Raw genomic sequence first — 25,020 nt, forward strand, 5'->3', positions numbered from 1 at the left:
GATATGTTGACGTGGAGGTATGTTTTGTACCAGAATAATTTCATTGGAGAGCAAAGTATATTCTGTTGAACTGTAGTCACCAATAGCATTTACTGACCTTTAGTTGCTGTAGAAGTTTCCTTGTGTTGCAAAATGGGAAACGTATGTTCCAATGAAGTCCTGAGATTTGACATGACCTCACTGTCGTCTTTAGACAGCCTATTTTGCTTATGCAGTGACTTTTCTGGAGATGCTGTATTTTAAAATTTTTACTGCAATTTATTCTTGCATTTCAAATGAAAAAGGACCTCATGGTTTGGTCTTCACATTTTAATATAGCATCCCACATTTGTTATCAGTGCCATGTTTCTATGGCTGCCAGTGTCTGGAATTTCCACCTACTTAAGTAAATATGAACTTCGTTCTCATCTGTGTTCAATAAACAGTATTTTATGTTCAGCAGGTACAGAGTAAGCAGTAACAGCTATGTCCTTTGCACCTCAATTAAAATCCTGGAATTACAAAGATGAGGAGTTCACATGGGTGTGGTGCTTGCACAGAAATAGAGACTCTAGAGCTTTTTGGAACTTCTCTTAAAGACATTTTCTATTACATTCTCTTTAATTGTGCAGATGACATCAGAAAAATGTAGGTTTGTAGTGGACATTTACTACATTCCAGTTGTTATTTAAAGTGGAAATACTGAGAGAATTAACTTTTTTTTGGCAGGCTGACACTTCAGCTCTGTTATTACAAAGGGTGTATTCAAGTCATCAATATGTCAGGTTGTTTGAAAACTTGATGCTTTCCCTCCCAAAATGGAAAATGAGCTGAACTCTGAACTGTTATCTCAGTGTGGCTAAAAGCATAACTGAACATGTTTTGCCTTTTTGTTTTAAGGCAATGCTGTAACATCGAGACAAAATTGAGTTGTTGGCACAGAAGCTTAATTCTGTGTATCTGCTAGTACCAGAGGAGTGTGCAGATCTAGATGAGAAAGAGTAATGTGGATAAAATCTTGCGGATGATTCACTATGACTAGTATAGGAGGGAGTAGAAATCGCTGGATGAAATTCTGAATGTGCTGAAGTTGTGGGTGTGTGTTTGGTTTTGCATTCAGTGGGACTAGTATTCAACCACTGGGCTCAAAACTCCTAAGAAATTAAATACCAAGCCCATGACAAATCTGAAAAAAAAAAAGGCGGGGGGGGGGATGTCTGTTTTTGTGGCAGATGCTGACCCCTTTGTGTTTGGCAGCAGCACAGCAGTGAAGTCCAGATCTGGTTCTCAACTCTTTTGCTTCCAGTTCAATGTCGATATTTTGTTCTTTGTGAGGAAAACTTGGAAGTGTGGAGGGGGTAACATCAGGGCATTTCCTGCTCCCTCCCTTGCCTTCAAGTGACACGGTTTCAGTTCAAGCTCAGAGGCGTGTGCAGTGACCCATTTGTTATTTTAAGGCCAATATTTGGATACCAGTTGGAATTATAGTGATCTCTGATTGCCTCTTATACTAAGATAAGTGTAACTCTGGGAATGTCATCAGCTGCTGCTGCAAGGCAGCATAAAAGCTTGGGGAAAGCCCTGGGGAACGTTTTGCTGCAATCCCAGCGTGCGTGGGACTGTGGAAGCGGGGGAATCGAGGAGAGTCAGAAAGCTCAAGGCTCACTGGCAGCCCCTCTCACTGCGGCTCTCGGCCACTTGGCAGCGACTGGGGCATTCTTCCACAGATTCCTGCTGACAGTGGTATAAGTCACCAGAGACTGCCAGTGTTGGCATCAGTTCAGGATGAGGTGTGTGACATACCTGCAGGCAGATTGCTTTCTTGAAATGCTGGTGCAAAGCCAGTAGAGAACCCGAGGAAGGAGCTCCGCTCCTGCAAACCCCAGACTCCAAAGGGATGGGCTCTGTCACCACATCACAGTGCTGGCTGTCCCCAGCCTGTTTGCCTCTTCCCAAGGCCAGGGTTGGCTCAGCTGCAGTCATCAGGAGCCCAGAAGGCTGGAACAAAGTTCCTTCACTGCCCCTTGCACCCAAGGCACCCAGGACACGCGGAGCTATGCCCAGTGTCCTTCCCAAAGGCGCGCTGTGCTGCCTCTGCACACTGAAGGCAGGAGCTGCACGTCTGTGAAACAGCTTAAACATGTATGAACGCTTCGCTGGGTGACTGCCAGCAACCTTGGTAATTTTGACCAGAGGAAGATGGTGGGGGCGTGGTGGTAGGAGTGGGTGGGACCACTGGGTGTTACTGAGATCTTTGCTTGCAAAGTGCTTGACAAACACTCGTAATTGGATGGGGCAGAGCAGATACTGTAAGTACAGCCGGGCAGCCAGAGATTAATCACTCCCCTGAGACAAATCCGGGAGGTTTTTCCAGCAGGCTCTGTTTGACGGGCCCTTGTGAGAGCTTTTGCATGTTTATGTGGATCTGTGCGAGTTCTTGGCTCATTGTGGGGGTGGAAATGAAGACTTTTTTTTCTCAGTGCTGATGTGTTGTCTCATTTTTCTTGTAGGTGTGTGATGTCAAACAGTGGGCAGTCCTTGCGGCCTCCCCTGCCAGCCTGCAGCATCATGTGCCAATATGAATATTAAGAGAGAAAAGCGTACTTCAGAGCTCAGCATCCCAGAAGGAAAAAAGGAGGAACTAAACGGACAGAACAAATGACCACACTGCTTGCAAAACTCGGGGCCGTTCACTTTTTCTCCTGAGAAATTTCATCTTGGCTTCTGCAAGAGAGCTGAAAGAGCAGGCAGAGCAGCTACAGTGATTTTCTTTGGGTCCTTTTTTTTCTTTCTTAATTTATTTTTTTCCCTGTCGTGCCTGGATTTTAAGATTGTCAGCTGCACTGATCACCAGCACTGGACATCAATATGTGTCATGTCATTGTAACGTGTCGGTCGATGCTGTGGACTCTCCTGAGTATTGTGGTGGCTTTCGCAGAGCTCATTGCTTTCATGAGCGCAGACTGGCTGATTGGCAAAGCGAAGCCTTCAAGCTCCGACGATGTGGACAACAGAACGGGGGGGTCGCAGGAGCCTTACCATCCAACACTGGGCATCTACGGGCGCTGTACCAGAATCTCCCACATGCAGCTTTCTAGACGAGACACGCTTTGTGGTCCTTACGCCGAAAACTTCAATGAGATTGCCAGTGGGTTCTGGCAGGCAACCGCTATTTTCCTAGCTGTGGGAATCATGATTCTCTGTGCTGTGGCGTTTGTGTCTGTCTTTACTATGTGCGTGCAGAGTATTATGAAGAAAAGCATTTTTAATGTCTGTGGGCTGCTACAAGGGATTGCAGGTACGTGTACTTTGAAGAGCCACTAAAGATTTTAATTTTGGGGTAATTCAGCTGAAATATCGTGATCTGTCCTGTCTACAGACAGATGCATTAGGCAGACCCAGAGCAGTTCTATATGCTCGTGCTTATTCAAACACAACTGAAATTTATAGCTACACAGCATGTAGCAACAGAATTGCAGCCTGATGTGTGCCAAAATGAACTGACCAGTGTTGCCTTTGTTTGCTGTTCATTTTTTTCACCTCTGTTTGAATTTCTTTCAGTAACAAAAAGTTTTCTCCTTTGTTACCAGCAGAGAGCAAAGTTAATACTCATGTTAAGGCAGTCTGTCTCCCTCTCACTACTTTAGTAATTTTTCCATGGACCAAAGGCAGTTCTTCCAGTGTCTCTTCATAACTGTGGTGAGAGCAAATACCACCCCAGGGATAAGAACAGCCTGCAGTCACACACCCAGTTCTCCAGCATTTCATGCTAAGCAGCCTCCTTCCGGGCTGTGAGTGTGACAAGCGATACTTCATGATAAACCTCCTTTAGGCAGCTTATTGTTCAGCTGCAGTTACACAGCCCGGTGAGCTTCTCTTTTCACTGTCAAAGTATCAGCTTTGCTTCACCTGAAAAGATGAATTGCTTCTAGAGATGTGGCGTTTCTGCTTAAAACCATGGATTTTTCAGAGATTAAATGACTGTTAGTAAACTGACACTAGGCAGCCCTTGTTAGAGAAGTATTTGGCTTTCTATACTTGCCAGTGAGCCATGGGGAGAACCCGTCCCATACGTAGGTTTTCATCTTTTGTGCTCTGTGTGTGTGTGGTTATCTGGAGGAGGAGAGTGATCTTCTGCCCTACCTCTGGCAGCCCTCACAGACCTGTGAGGAGGCAGGGAATGAGCAGGGCCACCTCCTCTTTTCCTCTTGGTGGTGCTCTTAAACAGATGTTTTTGATTCACAAAACAGTTTTGTTACAACAAAAATTAGGAGTTTTAACTTGTTTGATCGAAATGTGAATCCAGCTTCTCAGCTCCACTGAGCTGGCCAAACACGTCTGTGGTGGGTGTACCTAGACAGGAAGTGTCATGACAGGTGTTCTAACCTTTATGAAGCTGGTTGGTTTCATTTGCTCAGTTGAGGCATGAATTCATATTACTCTAAACACAATTGGGGAAGTAGGCAAAAACTGAATTTGCTGTCTGCTGCAGCCAGAGCCAGCAATACATGCCAGGGATGCTGGCTCCTGAAGAGCTGGCATGGTGGCCCTCACTGTCCGCCACTTCACGCGTCTTATAGACATGCTTATTTCATGTCACCCACAATGTATGGTTTGTGCTTCTGGGGTAGAAATAGATCCCTAAGTTGGCTCAAGATGCTTCTGTTCACATGATGGCACACAATTAGCAGATTAATGTTCTTTAGATAAAAATTACAGATTTTGCTGTAGTCACTCCTGGTTTACAGAATTAGCCGCAACTAGTGTGAGAAGGATCGAGCTGTGCAATGCATATTAAGCCAGGGGAAGGTTTTAGCTCCTTGCTTTCTTACCCTGTAGTTCAGAAATAATCCATGAAACCTGTTTTTCAGGAGATTACGTCACTTTTTTTCTGTTGGAGGGGTATTTGTATGGGAGAGATTGGTTAGCAGCATAGTAGATGCTTGGCATGTCAGACTTGGGGCTGTTGAAAAGATAACTTTAGTTACAACTCTGATACGATCTCAAAATATCTAGTCTGACATCAAGATTAGCAGGAAGTAGGTTCTTGTATCTTAGAATACTGTTCTGGAGACCATGCATGTGTGACAAAATATGTGCAAAGACAGTTTCAGTTTTATTGTCAAACCAGCTGTACCTATAGTGTGACTTGTGGTCTCAAGAGCTGAACACTACAGTCAACAAAGCATTTCTTACATGTTAGGGAGTAGATCAGTCCTTTTTGAGATGTACTGAGGATGGAAGCACTTCCCCTCTTACAATTTAGATAAATGACACAGCATGAAACTGAGTACCAGAAAGGTCATGTTACTGAAACCGTTGCTATGAGAAGTACGCCTGCCAATACTTGCAGCCAGGCGTCTTGTGGCTAGCAACTCGTTTTCTCAAGATTGGTTTTATTGGGTCCACTGCTACTTTTGTGCCAGTAGCATTACAGCATCTGCTTACTTAGTTGAAATTATTTTCCGTATGACTTATCACAGCTGTTAATTTCAGCTTTCTCAGTTCCCGAGTTTTGGAAAATGCTTAAGCAAGTCGTTCAAGAAGGACAGTTGTTGGCATAGTTAATGCATACAGGGATTATGATAGTTAGACTAATGCCCCGGCCAGAGAAGAAGATACAACCCTGCTGTAATCATCTCAAGCGAAAGGTCATTCTTTCAACTGCAAACAATTATGTTTTTAATAAGCATAGGACAAGAATTCACAAAATCATTTTGTTTATCTGCCTGTACCAGTCCAATATTTGCAAGTATGTCAGACATCTCATTTTCAAAGATGGGATGTGCCCATGGTAGAGTCATCTACGGGAATCCTGGATCTTGAAGACTTAATTTCATTTAAAATCTCTGTGTCTTTGCAGTGGAGATTTAATATAATTAAAAACATAAAACAAGTTAATTTATTTGTGGAATTCATCATGAAAAAATAATAAAAGACACCGGATATATATTTTCAGTCTAGCAACATTGTTTGCGACCTGGATGATGCCTACAGTGAAATTACAGAACAGAAAGCAACATCTCTACTGTTTTGGCCCTTGGACAAATGTGCAAACTCTCATTTATGTCAACAGGAAGGAGCCATACACATATCTGGTCCATTGAGGGTTTTTTTTTTTGTGGCAGAAAATTAGAAATACAAAGCCATAGAGGAAGAAAAGACGGTTCTTGTTTAAACTCCCGTAATTCCTTTGTTATAGAGCGAGACCTTCTACACTTATTTTCAGACTACCGTGCCTTTCATTATGGAGCTGCAGAAACTGTAATCAGTGGCCCTGGTTTTGGAGATGTTCGGGGAGTGTTTCATCTGGAAAAGCATCTTTTCTCTGCAATAGAGAGCACAAAGAATGGAGCCGTGTAATTAAACAGATAATTAGTACCCAGCAGCAAGAAGACCAGGCAGACTTTCATTTGAATGTCTTTTTGGGGAAAGTATACTATTTTTACAGCCTGTGAATCACTTGAAATGCAGAGGCTAGAAGAGGCAGCATGTTGTTATATGGTAGCTGGTAAGAACCGATTCAAAGTAACATTTCACAGTAATCATCCAGTTACAGGAAGTAAAAATTGGGTGATCTCCTATTAACGTATCTTGGTATGCATATAGGATTGTTGCGTATGTGTTTACAAGCCTTACCCAGGCTTGGGTACTTCACTTTGATGCTAAGTAATACAATCTAAACATAATCTGGCCTCAAAGTAAGGTGGAGGAGAGCTTGCAACAGAGCCTAAAATGGGTTCAACTTCCACCTCTGACAGAGTTTCCCTTACGAAGTTCATCACTAGCAACTTTCCTTGGCTTTTCTTTTTGACACCTAAGGGCACAGCTGGGCAGAGTTGGCCCCTGGCATGGTGGCTGGGTGACACGGCCCGTACCCTGCAGCTGCCAGACCTGAAGGCAAGCCACAGCTTGCCAGCGACGCCCTGACAGTGTGCCAGGAGGAAGAAGCTGAATTAGCAGCACATATATTATCTCAGCCGCAAGCCTTGGGCAGGCCTCTGTGTTTCCTTTGGGGAGCTACGCCATCGTGTGCCTGGGCAGGCTTTGGGGAGAGTGGAGGGGAAGGGGTGCTGGTGTGTCAGGAAGGCAGTGGGGTTCGAGAGGTTATTCCTGCCTTGCCATGCTGGAGCGGAGCTGCATTGCCAGGCAGGTTTACTGACAGGGGATAAAATAGTTCCTGTCCTCTAAAGTCTTTCCAGAGTGCTGATGGCTTTATCTGAGAGGCCACTTGTGGGTCACCCCCTTCTCACTACCTTCTCTGTGGTCCCCTGTCTTCTAGCTCAAACAGGCCTTGACTAAATGAGTTTCTGACAGAAAAATGAAAAAAATTAAGCATGTCAAAACTTGGTTGCATCAGTCAGGAGACCAGCTGCATCCCAGCCATGTGCTGAGGTGTGTCCTTGGTTGGGTGAGGTGAATGCATGGCTGTATTTTGCCATCGTGTGGCTTGGCAGGCCAGGCTGCTGGCAGTGCCTTTGACAGACGTATGCCCAGTCAGACAAAGCAGAGGTTTGTGTCTTCAAAGGCTGCTGCCGGTGGATCAGGAGCACTACGTTCCCTCAGCCACCTTGTTTGAGTCTGTCTTCTTGGGCCCAGATGCTGCAGGTTGGGGCTTCCTTCCCTCACCCCTGGAATTTCTCCTCCAGCATTACTCAGGGATGACTTGGCTTCCTCCTTTCCAGGATCCTGCTTGAGTATGCTCCTCTCATCAGCCAGTGCTGAAGTTTCCTTAACATTTCACCCTACTTTACTCCTGCGGAGCATGTCCTCTTGTACCACCAGTTCATTCTGAGAGGCTGTTATTTCTTTTTTCCTGGCACTTGTCCTGCTCAGCCCCAAGCCATGAAGTCTTTTCCATGGTACTTTCTTTTTTCAGGTGTCTCACAAGGTCTCCTTCGTCCATTCTTCTGTGCCTTCCATGATTTCTTAATTTTTCCTTTTTATTACTGTTCATGTCGTCTTCTGTTCCCTGCTGTGGTATCTTGTGGGGTCCCTCCACCAAAATCTACTGCAGTAACTGAGCAATGGTTCAGCTCCAGGAGTGCAGCTTTACCCTCAAACCCCCCTTTACCCTCAATCCACAATTTCCTAAAACAAAGAGGTGAAACCCAGTTTAAAGCCAGCTGTGTCTGTAACAGTCTGTCTTTGGTGCTGAAAGAGTTTGTTTTACAACTCTTGCGCTATGAAATAGTTCAGTGTTTTATACTTATGGGTCATTATGTCCATTTGGGAGTCAGGGTAATTAAGAAGATGGTCTGAGCAGGGTGTAATGGGAACCATCTGAAGGGGAAGAGGATCTGGAGCTGCTTGTGGGGGTGTAGGAAGTAGGATCTGGCTGCCAGGGTGGGCTTGTGGTGCCTGGGGCCATGGGGCTGTGCGCTGCTGGCGGCTGGAAGGTGAGGAGGCCCCGGGGAGTTGTGGAGGAGGAAGCTGAGGAGGAAGCGGGAGGTCAGCCAGGACTTTTTCTTGGAGAGGGGAGAAAACGCAGGAGAAGCAAGCTGCTGTGGAGGGGACATGAGGCTGCTAGAGCTCTTCGATGCTCAGAACATGTTGCAAAAGGTTACGATAGTTGCAGAGTAGTTTTTAAGATACTCGGTTGTAAGCAGCAGCATGCTGTAAAAAAGCATCGTTTTGTTTGAGAAAGGGCCAGGCTGGTGAGCAAGGAAGAAATCACCTTGTGAGCTCACGTTGCTGCCTGCAGGTGATAGAAGCTGTTCCTCAGCCAGGGAGCCCGGGCAGTAGGAGAGCAGGGTGGTTTTGCCCTTGAAGGCAAGGAAGCTTCTTGTTTGTCTTTCTAAAATGCAGAGCATGCATTTTTCAAAAAGTGTATTTCCTCTTGGATTCGGCTCAGAGTTTTTATTTTCTGATGCCAGAATTCTGAATTCTTAGGGTGGGAAGAAAGAAAAAAGGGGGGCAAGGGATTTCGTATGGAAATTCTGAGAGTCTGAACTGCTTTTGCTGTCTGCGGTATAGTGCTTCCTGTAACCTATATGGCCAAATGCCAGCACAACATCTAATACACACTTGGCTGATGAAAGTTCAAGCAAAGGGGACTGCTGTGTTGAGTATGCCAGGGAAGGAAAATTGAGTTCAAGTGCTAAATCGCTATTGAGCCTGAGGGAGAGAGAGTATTAGTAACTTCAAAGACATGAAGTTTTGAGTGATTTGTTAGATTTGGTGGTCAGCTCATCTGCCACATTATCAAGGTGGGCGCATGGGAACCAGTAAACACCCAGCAGATTGTAAATAGAATAGAAAAACAAAGAAAAAATTCAGGTTTTCAGTGGTCAAGTTTGGCAGCTGATTTTCTCAGCAAGCATAAATCTTTTCCATCAAGCGGTGCTCAGTGGGAGCCTCTTGTGATACGCACTGAGAAATGTTTTACTGTGGCACACGTGCACAGCGAGGTCCCTTACCTCTACCAGTGTGGCTGCGATGCCAAAAACTTCTTTACACCCCAAACCTGGCAATGTGGGATCAGAGAGCACTTGTGGCCCCCCAAGAGGCCAGGTGGAGTGGGGCTCCCTTTCCATCAGATTTTTGTTTCCAGACTTCAGAGCCAAGACTGATGCTGCTGTTTGTGTATAGGATGCAAGCACTAAGATAATATTTAAACTCAACAAATGCTATGTTTTCACTCAAACACAAGAAAAAAGATTGAAGTGGTTCTTTCAAGATGAGGGCTTACTTATGTCTAGCTCCTGTCTTCGGTGTGCCTGTGTCGTGGTGAAGGAAATCGGTGGGTTTGAGTCTTGCTTCCTTCCCCAATGAGGGTGACCTGCATTCTGCTGCTGTACAACCCGTGAATCCACCCAAAATTCTCCCCTTCCTGCATCCCTCTTCTTCTGTTCCTTCTCACTGAGCCTTAGTTCCTCTTCAGCTCCTCCTCCCAGCATCCCCAAGGTCTTGTTCATGCTGCAGGATCAGTACTGAGGAAATGTCATGCCATGAAAAACATGGCCTGCAGCCCTTTTACCTCTTTTTGTAAGCTGAGGCAGGTTGTTGCTCTGGGCTCTCTTATAGAGCTCTGGTTGGGAGGTGGTGGTTTGCATGCCATTTCTGCAGATTCAGCATAAGCGATGGATGGTTTGGAGGACATGGTGCTCACTGGTCAAATGGCAGTGGTAAAGGTTGTGGACAAGAGTGAGAAATATACTGGGTCTTCTTCTTTGCTTCTTTCATGGATGGACTAATTAGCACGGCCTAACATTCCCTGACTCAGGAACCTCCCAAGTTTACCATCCGCATTTGAGTTTCTCATTTAGCAGCTTGAAGCCTATAATTGGGCTGTCCTTGATTGAAAACACTCAATGCTTCATTGGCTTTTAAGGTAAAATGGGAGAGGTGACCAGCCCTCGTGGCTTTGCCTGAGCAGTGGCCCTGTGAGTGGAGACGTCTTTAGTTACCTCTGTGTTGCTGAAAACTTGTAAACATTTGTTTTTTCCCCTATAAGCTGCTTTATCTTGACTTAATTGCATGGTTAGCATCCGCCACACAGGAGCCCCCGTAGTGTGGTGACATGACTCCACATGGCCAACAGCCAGCAAAGAGGCAGTGGTATCATTCCAGAGCTTGGGATTCACCTTACCCTGAATCTCCACATTTACTTCCCACCAAACCAATAGCAGCTCTCAACACATATATAAAAATTATTAAAAGCTAACGGGGAATTTGCCCTCCCCTCTTGTAAAAACAGGAGTCTGCAGGCTTGTACTTTATTACAGAGAAGTCCAAGCAGTTAGATCACACCAATATTAAAAAAAAAAAACAACACACAAAATCCATATGATGTCATTCTGCCAAAGCAACCCATATCAACCTGATAAACTGACTTAGTTTCAGCTTTTTCTGTGGGTAGCAAAATACACCTAATAGTTGAATCTCACACCAGTAGCCCCCTTCCATGCATTCCTGTCCCTGTTTCCACACCCCAACATCAGTAATGCTGTCAGAAGTTTATGTAGGTTTGCATGGGTTTGGTTATGAGTGAGCATCTTTGATTTGTTTAATAAATGGGAAAAAAAAATGCATGAGCATATGTATAGTTAATTTATGGCTGAAAATACCAGGGATCTTACCCTCCTCCTCAGGTTGGGGAAGGCAGTGGTTAGGGAACTGCTTTTTCTTCTGGTAACTGCTTACCATTATATGACCCTGACACAATTTTAGAAGGAAAATAATATCCTTGCAGGTTTCAAGCCATCACCTGGTTATAGTTTTAAACAGTTCATTCTCCTGCCTCAGCTTAGTGTATCCCAGGTATGCTGAAATCTATATCCAGCTGGAGTCCTTTGCAGTGACTGCGGGGAGTATGGAGGAATGGACCTTGCCTCGGTGCATTGCCCACTGGCAACTCGCCACAGCCATGCTTCTAACCCACCCCAAATCCCCTCTGCTTATGTGAGCCTGCATTGAGTGTGGTGTCCAGGTAGGCTTTTTTAAGTGTTTATCTTGTTAATGTTATGAATTTTTGTTGTGTGGCATTTCCAAGTGGGCCAGAGGCCATCTCCAAGGCACTAGAGTTTGCAGTCTCCTCCTTCTTTTTGGGCAGAGACCTTCTTGTCCCTACTTGGCTGTGTGCATTCGGTGGGTCTGGTGCTTATCCAGGGAGAGGGACGGCAGCTTTAGAGGCAAGTCTGGGGCCCTGTGATGTGGGTTCCCGTAGCTGGTGCTCCCTTCAGCAGCCCGGCACCTCCCTCATCCTTTTCCCATAGCCAGCGTGGAGTGCTGAGACCACCACGTTGACTGGCCTGAGACCTCCTCGTTAGCTCTTCTCTGAGAAAAACGTGATTACTGAATCTTTTCACAGGGCTGAAGGTGTCTGTTGTGCAGCTGCTGAGTAGGAGGCTGTCGCTTCGGTTGCCTCTTGGTGGATGAGACGGTCCAAAGCATGCAAGTGATGACCTGGTAGTATTCCTGATGGGTAGGGCTTTGTCAGGGAAAGTTTGCGTGTATGAAAGCTTCCTTGGCTTAAGCTAGCATAGTACATTTGCACAAATATTTTACACATGTAATTTTTCAGGTAGCATATTGAGACATTTGGAAATACAAGCAATAAAGGCAGAGTTATTTTGCCTGGCTGGTGCAATGCCCCTGGGCTGCGTTTTAGTCTCCCATGGTTGTGCAGAAGATGAGAACGATTGGGATCACTGCCACTGAGGACACCACCCCCTGCGCTGCCTGCGTGCTGTTGTGCAAGGCTAATCCCTCCCCACCTTCACACTTTTTCTCTTCCTCTCTTAAAATGTTGTTGCTCAGTTGTGCTGTACCATGGGAGACTGTTGCAGTGCCACCTCATTGACCACAGCTGCTTAATTTCCTGTTTCTTCAGCAGCATTTAAAAGCTTTTTTGCTGTTTTGCTAGGAAATGAGAAGATAGTTTCGGGCTTTGCAATGGAAATTGGCTTTGTTAGTATATGCTGTTGTTTAATATGGCACAACAGCAGCTGCACAGGAGACTGTCAAAACTAAATAGCATGCCTTCAACTTAGCTAAACAAGCATCTGCCTAACCCCTGTCTCAAGGGTTGCTTCCAAGGTTGGAATGAAAAGGCTTTTATTCAGATCTGACCCCAGCACATGATGTGACCTACAAATGCCCGTAACGATAGACTGGTCTGTTGGTTTTCCATTATGTTAGCCTGGCAGTGCTGCCGCTGTGTATAAAAACCAGGAGGAGCAATTGCTCGCTGCAGTTCCCTTGCTGCAGGCCCTGAAAAGGGGGAAAGTTCTTGGTGCACAAACACAAAAAGGATTCTTCTATAGAAAAAATATTACTGAGCTATCTGCAGAAACAACTTTGCACAGCAGTGCAGTCTGCTGTATTTATATTGATATTTCACAGTATGCTGTAATGTTTTGCTTTGGTATTTTAGGAGAAAGAAGTTGCCTTTACATCTTTCGAATATAACAGGGCTGATGTTTAATAGGAAATATATTTTAGTCTAATACTCCCAATAAAAATTAAATTTCGTCTGAATTCTGTATTTCTTAAGGCTTCTCTTTGAAAGCAGGTAATTAGGGATTGATAGTAAAACGTTATGTTGGCAAATTGCCTTCAGTGGAAGATGTGAAAATGTTCTTGCTGACAGACTTATACCAAGGAGTTTTAGTAGAGGTCTCCAGATAAAAAAGCAATTTGAATAGTTTTCTGTTGTCATTTCTAGGCATCTGGCAGCATCGTGCAGCATTCTTTCAGGCCTCTGTTTTAAGGAATTGTAGGAGGAAAGGTAACAGAGAGCTGGCAACAACTAACAGAAAGGAAAATGCAATTATGAAAAATTATAATACTGGTTTAAAGAGGTGGGGCAGAGCTAATTCAGAAGTAGGAACAGGAGTATGTGTACAGCAGAAGCTGCACTCCCAGCAGCACCGCTGCGCTCAGAGAGGGGGTTACATCTATAAGGGAGCGAGCCTGAGCTCTGTGAACCTGTAGAGGAACACAGTGATGTAACATTTTCAAAATAAATTTGTTCCTCTCAACAGGGGGAACAAACACCAATAATTCTACAGGTAGACTGGCTGTGAATCAAAACTCTCATTTGCTATACATCAGCATGAAGAACTGAAAAGGATTCATTGCACAAAACTTTCATTTAGACAGGGCACTCGATTTTTGTTCTCTGCCCTTCCTCTTGGAGATGGGCTTCTCTTCATTGACACTGGGACAAGTGCAAAAATTGATGTATTATGAAAAAGAAATCCATCATTAATATTTACTGTCCTGCTGCCAGATACATCTCAAGGCAAAATGTCGACAGGAGCTAATAGTTGCTTTATCCGATTATGCTGACATAAACTTATATGACACAAAACTGAGGTCTGTACCTCTATGACTATCAAAAGCTTAAGTGCTTGAATCGTAATTTATAGCATTAAATGGCTTAGAAAGCTGCACAATGCAGAGAAGTAATATTTGAATGAGTCAATATTTGAATTGATTCAAATTCAAGAAACCTGAGAATTATCACAAATCTGCAGATTGTCCTAAGAGCTGGTCCTGTGTCCTGGTGCACTGCAAGTACAAATGAATACCAGGGACAAGGCGCTTGGCTCCCTTTTCGAGCCCCTCACAGTCCCCAGGCCTTGGTCTCTGCCATGTTCCATTCACTGGCAAGAAGCTTTGCTCCTGGCTCCCTGCAGCCCATCCAGCACCCTCCTCTGCCTTCTCACCTGGGACTCTCCAGAAACAAAACCACATGCTGCTCTGTGCTGTCCACAGGCAACCGAAACCCCACTTTTCTTCCTCTGACATTTTTCTTAAGACTGTCTTGTTGTAGAGGCTGTAAAGGAAAACCTTGGTAACAGGCAGGTTTTGGATTGGATGGAGCTATGGCCGGTGCACTGTTTGGGGATATCATCTCACTTGTGCCTTGCGCTCCATCTCTGTGTGTCTTGTCCGGAAAGCAGATTGTCAGCTATTGGAGGCAGAAACTGTGAGCAGAGCTGCCGGTCACTGTGGTAATGCAAACAAATAACCAAAATGAGAGACCTGCAGGCAGGAGAGCCCCAGACACTGAGCCGCAGTTACAGAAAGGCAGGAATACAGGCAGTTAGGCTTAAACTTCTGTCAAAGAAGCAAAGAGCTGTAAGGGACCCGGCCAGGCTCTGCCCTGTGGACACTGGTACGAGAAATCAGCATGAAGAATTTGCCATGTTTTTTCCCCTGGTGGATCGTGTCACTGCAGACTGGCCTGTATTTTTTGCTCACCTGCAGCTGCTTGCACATGTGTTAGATGTAGATCAAGGCCACGCTGTTAGCTGTAGAAACAGCTCTCTGGCTTTTTCATGTTGCATAAAAGTGGTTGTGCAGCGCTCCTTAGGTCAAAGGTGGAAGAGCACAGAGACTGCCGAGCTATTAGTTTTGCATTTAGCTGTTTTGCCTGTTTAAAAACAGACCATGACGTTCCAAGCAGCACCACAACCTCTCCTGCCCTTACTAACTGTGCTATATCTTACCTTATTCTTTCCACATGGGCATTTTTCCTTCCGTCTGCATCTGTGTTGCCAGGAGAAGGTTCTTTTGGGGGGTCTCTGGAAGGTGCTGCTCTCATTACAAGTAATTGGAGAGTTAATGCCTTTGGGTTGCTGCCTTCTGCTTTAGCCCATGGTTTGCTCTGTTGGTGGCTGGTAGAGCGTCTTCTGTCTATCTTGTTTAAGCTGAAGCAGTCACCGAGGTGACCTGTGCAGCCTCTGACCGTCTCTTTTGTAGTTACTGGGAAGCAGGAGGCAAAGCTCCTCCTGGTCTTTTCACTTGAGCACCCCTTTTTGGGCAGGTAGGGAGAGTTGGGAAGGGATCGCTGGACCCTGCACAGCTCAGCCATTGCTCCCGGTATTGGAGCTTTGAGCTGAATATATGATTGGGAGCCTGACTAACTTGCTGTTAGTGAGCGTGAAATCCAAGCAGTGCCGTTTCTGTTGTGTGTTGAATTGGCTTAACTGAATCATCTTTATTTTCTTTCCCTAGCAAGTAGAAACCAGGTATTAATAAAATGAGAAATTATGATAAATATTAGCGAGAAGAGGTTCATGTCCTGAGAAGCTTTCTGTCTGCACTTAAATGGAGTAGTAGCAGATAGGTTTGGTAGTGAAAACATTGCTTTTTTTTTTTTTCTTCTCATGCCAGGCTGGTATAGAATTCACAAAGTTAATTATCTGAAGGAAAAAATCGGGTGAGACTTTGACCATATCCAAGTCCATAGTTAAGACTTTCCTCCAAATTTTGTTTTCATCTGTGAGAAAACAGCTGTATTTTTTCAAATTCCGGGCTGTAGCCAATATTTCTCCAGGAATTTTCTGTACTCTTTAAAAAAAAAAAGGTTTTAAAAAAGGTTTAAAAAAGGTTTTAAAGTGCTGATGACTACACTTGACAGCAGTGCTGCAGCCTTTTGTGGGCCTGCGTTTTGGGGAGTGGCCTTTCAGCTCAGGGCACACATGCCATGAACCAGTAGCTTTCAGTGGTTCCCTTGCTCCAGTTTTTGTAAAAAGAGATGGATGTAACTTCTCAGTCCTGCTTGTGACAGAGCGGTAAGCCAGTTTGCTGCTGGACACAGGCTCTGGAGGCGTGTGAGTGATGGAGTGGTAAACTTTAAAAACTTCCTCGTTGGCAGCAGCTACGTTGGCTTTTCAGATCCAGTTTCTTAATTTGGTGATGGTGATTTTTAACCACCAAAGGGCTTGTGATCATTAGAGAAAATGGCAACTGGCCCATACCAATGCACAGTCAAAAAAAACCCCATATTGTAGTGATGCTGGTAATGCAGAACAGGAAACTAGTGATGAACAGAGGAGAAGGAACTGCTGGTGTTTAGTCTGAAACAGCTGCGGGGCTCAGCGGGATGAAAGCACAGCTTATCCAGGTCTGTCCAAGATAAAGCAATACTTTATCCTTAATGTAGTTTGGCCAATCAGCCAGGAAACACTGCATAAAATTTGTCATTGGTTCTTAAAAGCAAGCAGTGATAAAATCCCTTCACAGAGAACAGATACCACTTGCTAATGGATTTTGCCGCCCCAAAGAATAATGACATTTAGTTCATTCATGCCCATGGCGTTGTGTCACTGTTAGAAAAACGCTGGAGGAAGGACTTTCTTTTGTGAAATGTCTGGCATTCATAGACATTAATTTTAGACAGTTGGATGACGGGTTTTGCATTTTGTGTGTGTTAACTGCTTACTAGCTAGGAGCCAGCTTTTCTTTCTCAGTGAGGAAGTTTTCTTGCATCTGGCTGAATTTCTTTGAACAATTAAGGAAACAATATACGACAGAATAGGCTGGTCTCACTGAATCAAAGGTGTGAACAAGTCTTTGCTGCTGTTCTTGGTAATCTCAGTATAGGGAAGAAAGCAGGACTGTTTTCTATTCTATTACTTGGTAGAAATTTTAGGACTAGATAGAATCTAATGTGTGAACCAGTACCACACATAGGAAGAGCAACTTCCAGCCCACTTCTAGGTGACAGCACATTTACCAGCTATTTTCATCAAAGTGCCAGGTTGAATAAAGGGCTTTACAGTGCAGGACAAATAAATTGGTAATATTTATGGGATGTGGGAGGCTGCACTCATTTTCTGGATAAACTGGTTGTGTTTAAGCAAAAACTAATTTTCATAATTCCTCCTGTTCTTCTGAATAAAATTTTAAAGAAAACAGCAAATTTTGTTACCTATGAGCTGTCCTGTAGCCACCAGCATATTAGGCATTTTTATTAAATCCGTCATCTTTGTGCAAAGACACATCATGTATGCAGGGACTCTAATGTGACTTCTAATATCCTTAATGAAGCCCTTCACTGCTTAGATAAGACTGGTCCTCATAGGACAGAAAACTGTCAATACGAGAAATGATCAGAGGGGCAAGACACCTCTGAGGCACAGCAGAGTGTTCAGGTGGTTTAGCAAGACGGAGAGTTGAGGCTTTTGGTCGTGCAACCCTAAAATGTACTTTACTTCTGCAGCCATCAGTTGCCGGTTTAGACTGTCGCAGCGTTACCTGTGCACTGGTTGTGGGTATTGAGATCTGTTTGTTTGCGGCTGACTCTAAAATCCCTTCATTAGGAAAGCAGCTTACTGAACTGGCTGTTACCTTTCTGCTGTGTCCTAATGTGGCCAGATAAGCAGACACAGTGTGTTTAGGGTTTTGGTTTTTGTTTTGTTTTGTTTTTTTTTCCCTAGGCAAGAAAATCAATGTAGAAAAAATCCAGAGGAAAAAAGGCAAAAATGTTTATGATGAATGACTAAAGAAAGCTGAATGAGGGCTAGCTAAACACAAACTGAAAATGGATGCAAACATTCCTTAGTATTTGAAAAGTATAAATAGTAGGTAGAGATGCTCAAATGTTTTGCATGCTCTGTATACCAAGCAGTAATCTGTTAAAACAAAGGATGTAGAAGGAGTATGGGTAATTAAAATTAGGAACTAGGCCATTATCAGCTGAAATAAACCTTTCACAAGAAAAAACACAGGATAGATCCACGTCTAGGTAAAACACTGCCCAATATATACTAGGAATAATCAGTAAAAGAAGGATGGGTGAGGATGGATGAGAAAGAGTTACCTTCTCCTAATCCTGGTACTTTGGAACAGTGACCATGATAACCCATTACTACAGGTGTTGCATTTGGTGTTACACTGACAATTTGTTAAACATGTGTCTTTTTGTTTTTATTTCTAGGCCTCTTCCTTATCTTAGGCTTGATACTTTACCCTGCAGGTTGGGGATGCCAGAAGGCAATAAGCTATTGTGGACACTACGCGTCTGCTTACAAACTAGGAGACTGCTCCTTGGGCTGGGCTTTCTACACCGCTATCGGTGGCACTGTGCTGACGTTCATCTGTGCAGTCTTCTCGGCTCAAGCTGAAATAGCCACATCCAGTGACAAAGTGCAAGAAGAAATAGAAGAAGGGAAAAACCTTATCTGCCTCCTTTAACTCCAGTGGGGAAAAATACCAGCACCTGGATCTTAATCTGCTTTCCATTGACTGGACAAGCAGATCTGCTTACCTGTTTCTACCATTTGTGTCATTGAGCCCTGTGCATTCCAGCCATGAACTACTGAAAGGGTCTTTCTTCCTTACAGGGCAATGAGGATCAGAGAAAGGATCCCGAAAAAGCAGAATGTAAATACTTGGGGATATTACTAGTTTCATTCTGTGATCAAGACACAGTGGAATATGTTAATCTAACTGGAGAGGTGAGGAATCATGTGCGTATAGCAGGAATGTTGTTGTTATAACTGACAAATTCTGATTGATTGGGTTGCCTTACCTACCTTGGTCACCTTGAAGAATTTGGGTTTAAAATAATAAAAGCCAGCACCTATTTTTTTTTTTTTTTTTTCTTATACAAAAAGGAAGCCTATTTTGGTTAGGCTTTGTTTCCAAGGGCTCCCCTCACCTGTGAATATTTCACCACCACCTGGTTTGGTACCATCCTTTTCGTTAAGGTGCTTTTTGATACTGAACTTCCTTAAAATACAGTGCCTTCTCAGACAGCAAGTGTATGGTGGAGAAAGCAAAGTTGACATGATGCAGCTTACACCAATCTTTAAGCATTTAAAAAGCTGAGTCCCTGCCAGGTGTCTTTGTCTGGACACTTACAGTGCAAGGCATGTTCCACCTGTTATTTAGCAGGTAAATTATTTTGTTTCCATTGACTAGGACAGTGAAGCTGTTCTTACACTGGCTTTCACCTGATTCTGATAAAATTTCTTCAAATAGCCATTACTAGAAATATTTCTACAGCCTTTATTGAAGCTCTTGAAATCCCAAGCAGATGACAACTCCCCGTTATCTTGTGAATGCCAACAGCCAGGCCTGGGCTGCGGCCTCTCCTGCAAATGTAGATCCCATGTTGGGCTTCAACAGTGTTATTCTTTCTCTTGCCAGTGAAACCTCATTCCTAGTCTACAGATCCATCTGTCTCATGACCCAGAGCCACATGAGTCTTTAAGAAATTTACATTTTTCAGGAAGTCTTGCCAAATTCTACATGGCTGGGGAGATCTTTTCTGTTTTTATTAAACCACATGTAGTATGGACTCTTTTCCAACCAAATCAGCAGAAATAAAACAGACTTGCCACAAATGACATTCCTTTCTCAAAGGCAGTAGGTTCTATTACTTGTGGTGTTGCGTCACTTACTAGAACTAATATACTTCTGACCTTAAAGGTATTTTAAAAAACAAAGGAATGAAGAACTGTGCCATAGGAGCATTGGGGATAATTCATCTGAGAAGTACTAAATGAATTTTAGACTCCTCTTCTTATTGGTAGTTTAACATCATCCAATGACAGTGTTGCTATCCAGCACTTAACTGTATAATATGGAACAGAGATTCTTGTTTACGCCTTGTCAGTCCCGTAAGGTGTGCCATAGATATTAAAAAATCGTTGTTTCTGTACAGGTAGATAGCTAATTTCAATACACCACTCAAGTCAGTCGCAATACAAGAGCAGTTCAGCAATGATGATGACCGTGAGCCATACACCTGCTCCTGCAGCCCATGCCCACCATTTTCTAGTTTAAAATGGGTAATTCACTTTTCTTTTTTTAAAAAAACCCAAACTTTATGGTCTGGAACCTTTTCTGCCAACTGCCTGCACAAAGCAAGATTGTGCTTGTAATTTTGATTTGTTAACATCTGAAGGGCATGCACTGGGCTTGTCCCTCAGGTCCAGCCCAGCTGGCAGGTGACTCCCGCTGTCCTGTGGACATTGCCCCTCACCTCCCCCTGTGCTGGGGTCTGCACCAGAGGCTGGGCGACCAGCGCATCTCTGCATGGGTGGGCTCTGCAATTGGAAAAGGCGAGGGAGAACAAGAGTAGCATATAAATCAGCTAAAATTAATTATGAAATAGTTTTATAGTTTTAGCTTTTCTTAGGTGGGTAGCAATCCAGTGTCCAGGTCACCACTGCCAACAAATCTTGACACTATATTAGGGGGACAAATGCTGTTTTGGCTTGAGCCCTTGATTAGTCAGAACAAGGTCAGTTCTTAAACAAAAAATAAACAAAACAAAAAAAAAATAAAGCAAGGAGGGTATATAGTGCTTTGGCTTAGAAGTAAACAATGACCAACCTTTATTTACATTACTAGCTGACCTGTGCTATGATCTACAGAATGCTTAAAAAATTTTAATAGTGCAGTTTTTAAGTACAAAGGAGGTATTTCCAGTGGCATGTTTTGCTTTTGTTTGCATTTCTAACCAAGAACCAGCTTTCCTGCTTGTTGCTGGCCTACTATCAACTTGCTCTGCAACAACATAATCAACTAACTTGCAAAAAATATCCATGTTCATCACATAGCACAGACAGAAGAAAGGCTGGGAAGAAATACAGAACAAAAAAATAAACGGAATTTATTTTCTCAGGGTTCTGTTTTTCTAGCAAGTGATAAGGTGGTATAGATATTGCAGATTTTTTTGTTTTTCTGGATGAGGTTTTTAGGTGTAGGGTACACTCATTTCATTTCACAGCTGTTTAAAGTTGTTCCTGAAGTTCACCTCAGCAGTAGCTTTCAAAAATACTTTGAAAAAATAATCAGTTTAAAGCTAATTTAATTAATTTCATGAAAGGGCTGTGGAGTGTAACTGCTTCTTAATGCATATGCACTGCATAGGATCTAGAAGAATTTGCTGTGGATTCTTTAAAACCTGTGTACCAGTTATTTCAGTTTAACTTTGTTTTTGTGGTATGGAAGAATTCTGTGGTTTGATCATCTTCGTAAACTTATAATCTGTAAAGTGCCATAGACTTTTTTTTAATTGTAGCATATTTAAAAAAAATATATATATTATATATACACAAACTCGTGTGAGATGTGCAATACCAGGAATGGGGTTTGTTTTTTATTTTTCTTAGCTTTTGCTTTTAAACCAGATATTTGAAAAGGGACTTCCCAGGGAAGAAGTGGCTGAAGTTCTGGTGGTGTGGAGAAACTAAAGCATAGAGTAATGCAATAGAATCACTGATTTTGAAGATTAATACAAGAATAGTAACAGCAGCTTAAGGATTTAACAAAAATCTCTTCTAGTTTGATTTGAAATACTCAGATTTATGTAATATAGACAATTCGAATGTGATGCTGTGTCCATCTCTGGCTATATACAATCTAAAAGCTACAAAGGCCTAGCAAGGTTTCTGAATGTGCTTTATTTCTAATGTGGCACTGCAAAAAAATCATTGCTACTGAGCTGTTTCTGGGTTGTCTATATCACCTTTGTATCTGTCTTAATAAAGTTCCCTGGATTTTGGGATGTTTTTTCAGCCAAATCATTTCCATTTTGCATTGTTATCCCACATCAGAGTCTCTCACGTCCCAGTGGTAAACGCAGACGGGCTCAAGCCTTCCTGGGAAGTGGTGGGCACTGGTGCCCACCTCAGGGGCAGGATGGGGCCCAACAGAAGCAGTGTGTGGCAGAAACGTATACACCACAGCTGCTTCATATAGGAAAAGCAGCTGTGGCAATCCTGCTAGAGTAGCTTTTGAGCCATGGTTTATTTGTGGTACTCTTTTTCTGTTCTTGAATCACCACTATGTACATTTTTTTAGCATGAACTATGTACCTAATGTGTTATTTTTAATCTAAATTTCAATTAAAAATGTGAGTTTTCAAACTTTAAAAGGAGTCTGACTACCTTAATTCAAGCATTTTGGACAAGTTGAGCCACAGCAAGGTCGCTTTAATTGTAGCTCTAATAGCATGTAGGATCCCAGCCCGCTGATGTTGTGTTTCAGATTTCCATCTCACTTCAACAATTACTACCACTTACTGATCAAAAAGTATGTGATCTGAAATTGTAGCTATCTGTTATACAATACAGTTGCATTAAAGAGACTTTCCAATTGAATATGTCTGACAAATGTTTCTCATTTTGCAAGTAAAGCACTGTAGTTCCTTTCTCATGAAAATGGGTAACAAAGGTTATGGAACAAATACTGCTTAATCACATAGACATTTTAAATGGTGAGTGCCATGGTGTGTGTCAAGTCACAGGTGAAAGATAATACTAGAGAGAGGTTACATATTGTTCTCTAAGCAAATCTACGGCTGAACTAGCAGTAAGGCATTTAGTGGTTTAAAGGAAAAGTCAGGATAGCACTTTTGTCTCATAGTTCCAATGGTCCATTTCTATTAAATTTACATGTAATTAATTGCATTTAGTTTAGTTACTCATCTAACGGTTTCTAAACTTCCAAGAAGTAGCTTTAGGTTAAAACTTGGAACATTTAGAAATCTACAATCCAGAAAAAGTTAGGGGATATGTGCCACTAAATGCACCACCATATTAGTCATCTTCATGAATTTCCAAGCAGGTACAGATACAGCAGATATTCTACAAATAAAAAGCACTACCAAAAGTAATTACAAAGTACTGATTTGTATAGCTAAAAATATTAACTCCCTTTCTAAGTAAGGTAAATGTGGTTGGCAGTAGGGAACACAGAGTTTAATTCTCTAATTGTGTGAATTAGTACAGATTCCTGTGTTCTAGTAACTTCTTCCCCAAGCTCCAGCTAGGTTTAGAATGGTGATGCAATGAGAAAGTGAATGTTTATTCCTAGTATCAGAGGGAAAGGAATATAAAGGTTTTGACCTGTTCCTGCGCTGCACTGAAAGCTTGTCTTCAAAGAGATGCCTTTTATTTGATTTGTGGTATCTTAAGTGAAATTCTGAGAATGCAGGAATTAGTGTCCCAGACCAGCTTTAGAAACCACTCAGATGCAGTGGGATCAGAAATTGGGTCTAGCTGAGAAAGGCAAAGAAAAAATAATTCTAAATTTGATCACATCATTCTGACCACTTCCAACTCCTCTCCTACCTTGGACAAAAAGTATCAGCCACTGCTCAATACAGCTTATCCATTCTTTTTCTCAAAAAAACATCAAAAATACATGCATAGCAAAGACAACAGCTCTGCACTGCAAAACAGCAACACACACTTTGGCACATGTGCAATGACTACAGCTCAGACACTGTACAATTGTTCCATTAGGCTACAAACACCGTACAATCTACTTGCAGCACTGTCAGCTGAAACAGTGACCGAGCAGCTGATGCCGCAGAGGCATGAGTGGTCAGAGGCAGCTGCTTTTTAAAATGTCCTGGGCTCCAGCCAGTGTATTCTGCCCAGCTGTGGTTGTACATACACATCTGCAAAGTGGAAAAGTTGAGTGAATGGTCACAAGTAACTGGACTCTAAACCAGGCTGTGTTTTCCAGGTCTGCATGAGCCCTGTTCCAGGCACACTGCCAAATACTGATAAAACCTCCAGCTTCACCAAAAACAGTCTCTGAAATCTCCCATATCTCCAGCTAAACGTTTCCCTTCCTGAACCACGGGTACAGCGCTTTGTACAGCAACTCCTTTGTGTTGAAGTGTTGCCCTTCACCTCTAGTGATGTAACAGCACCATGTACGTACACTCACTGAAGCAGGACAGTGCATTTTTTATATATACATTACTTATGTTGCAGCACAAAGTGTATTGAGAGGAAGTGAAACAAACCAAATAAAACTATTGTTTGGTGTAATCTCTATCCATTCATCCAACAAAAAGCACGTTTTATGTGAGCTGTATATACTTCCATTAAACAGCTGGAAAATTAATTTCTTTCCAGAACAAAATGTCTGAAAGCATGATCTGCAAGTCATACTTCTCATCAACATTTTCTTTTTTTCCCTCAGTAGTGTGTGATATGGTATGTAGTTTAATCCTACCATAAACTAGTATTCTGCTACTAAGGTAAGAAATCTACACCATTTCTTTTATAAGTTTTCCTGATTTTTCTACTGATAAAAACTACGCGCAGACATAAAATTAATTTGTAACAAAAATAGTACAAACATTCTTACACATTTTAATGTGACTGTGACTGAGTGAAACCTGACACACGTATGTTTTAATTACCTGACCCACTGTGCCTTACTACTGATTGATAACCAGAACGCTCTACATGCATGCCTTTTCCTTGACAGAAATCTTTCCAGAAGTTGTCACTTAGTATTTTTAGTCACATTTTTCTTCCTTTTGCTGTTTTCTCTGTGTGTACGTGGCCTCCCAACTTTGTCTTTATATCTTTTTCGGGAACACTAGCCTTAGCAGACCAGTAGAATTATCTCCACACAACAGCACTTGAATTGTTTAACAATTCTAAACATAAAACACAACTGGATCATGCTGTACAACTGTGCTTACCATTTACAAGAAAGCACAAAACTTTGCTTTAGTCTGCCATGCTAGATCTATAAATTACAAAGAAACCCATCAAGGTGATGAAGAATTTCACTGCTAAATGACACATGCATACATGACATACGTTATCTCTCAAAATAATCCTAACTGTATCTCAAAGCACTGTTATCTGTATTGTGCATTTGCAAATGTAGCTATATCACCGTGGTCTAGATGAAATAGTTTTACCCTTCAAAGAAAACCCAGTAATAAATCCAGTACTAGAAAGCAGCTGTTATTACTATATGAAAAAAAAATCAAAAGACTTTGATAATGGCTAAAAGAAGAGCAAGACACAGCAGTGA

General features: G+C 42.7%; 1 protein-coding gene across 3 annotated transcripts in view; it reads left to right on the forward strand.

Annotated features, from left to right (window-relative positions):
- Nucleotides 1-20,511, forward strand: part of LHFPL2 (LHFPL tetraspan subfamily member 2) — a 127,149-nt gene extending 106,638 nt beyond the window's left edge. For 2 of the 3 annotated variants that reach the window (XM_082074526.1, XM_082074527.1), the window contains exons 3-4: nucleotides 2,490-3,277; nucleotides 18,155-20,511. In XM_082074526.1, coding sequence (XP_081930652.1) covers nucleotides 2,848-3,277; nucleotides 18,155-18,411 — 687 coding nt within the window. In that variant the 5' untranslated portion in view covers nucleotides 2,490-2,847 and the 3' untranslated portion in view covers nucleotides 18,412-20,511. Of the gene's footprint in view, nucleotides 1-2,261; nucleotides 2,289-2,489; nucleotides 3,278-18,154 lie in introns of those variants that run through there. The other variant, XM_082074528.1, reaches the window with a different exon arrangement.
- The last annotated feature ends 4,509 nt before the right edge of the window (nucleotides 20,512-25,020 follow it).

The sequence above is a fragment of the Streptopelia decaocto genome (genome assembly GCF_964273445.1).
Source record: "Streptopelia decaocto genome assembly, chromosome: Z".
Taxonomy (NCBI): Eukaryota; Metazoa; Chordata; class Aves; order Columbiformes; family Columbidae; genus Streptopelia; species Streptopelia decaocto.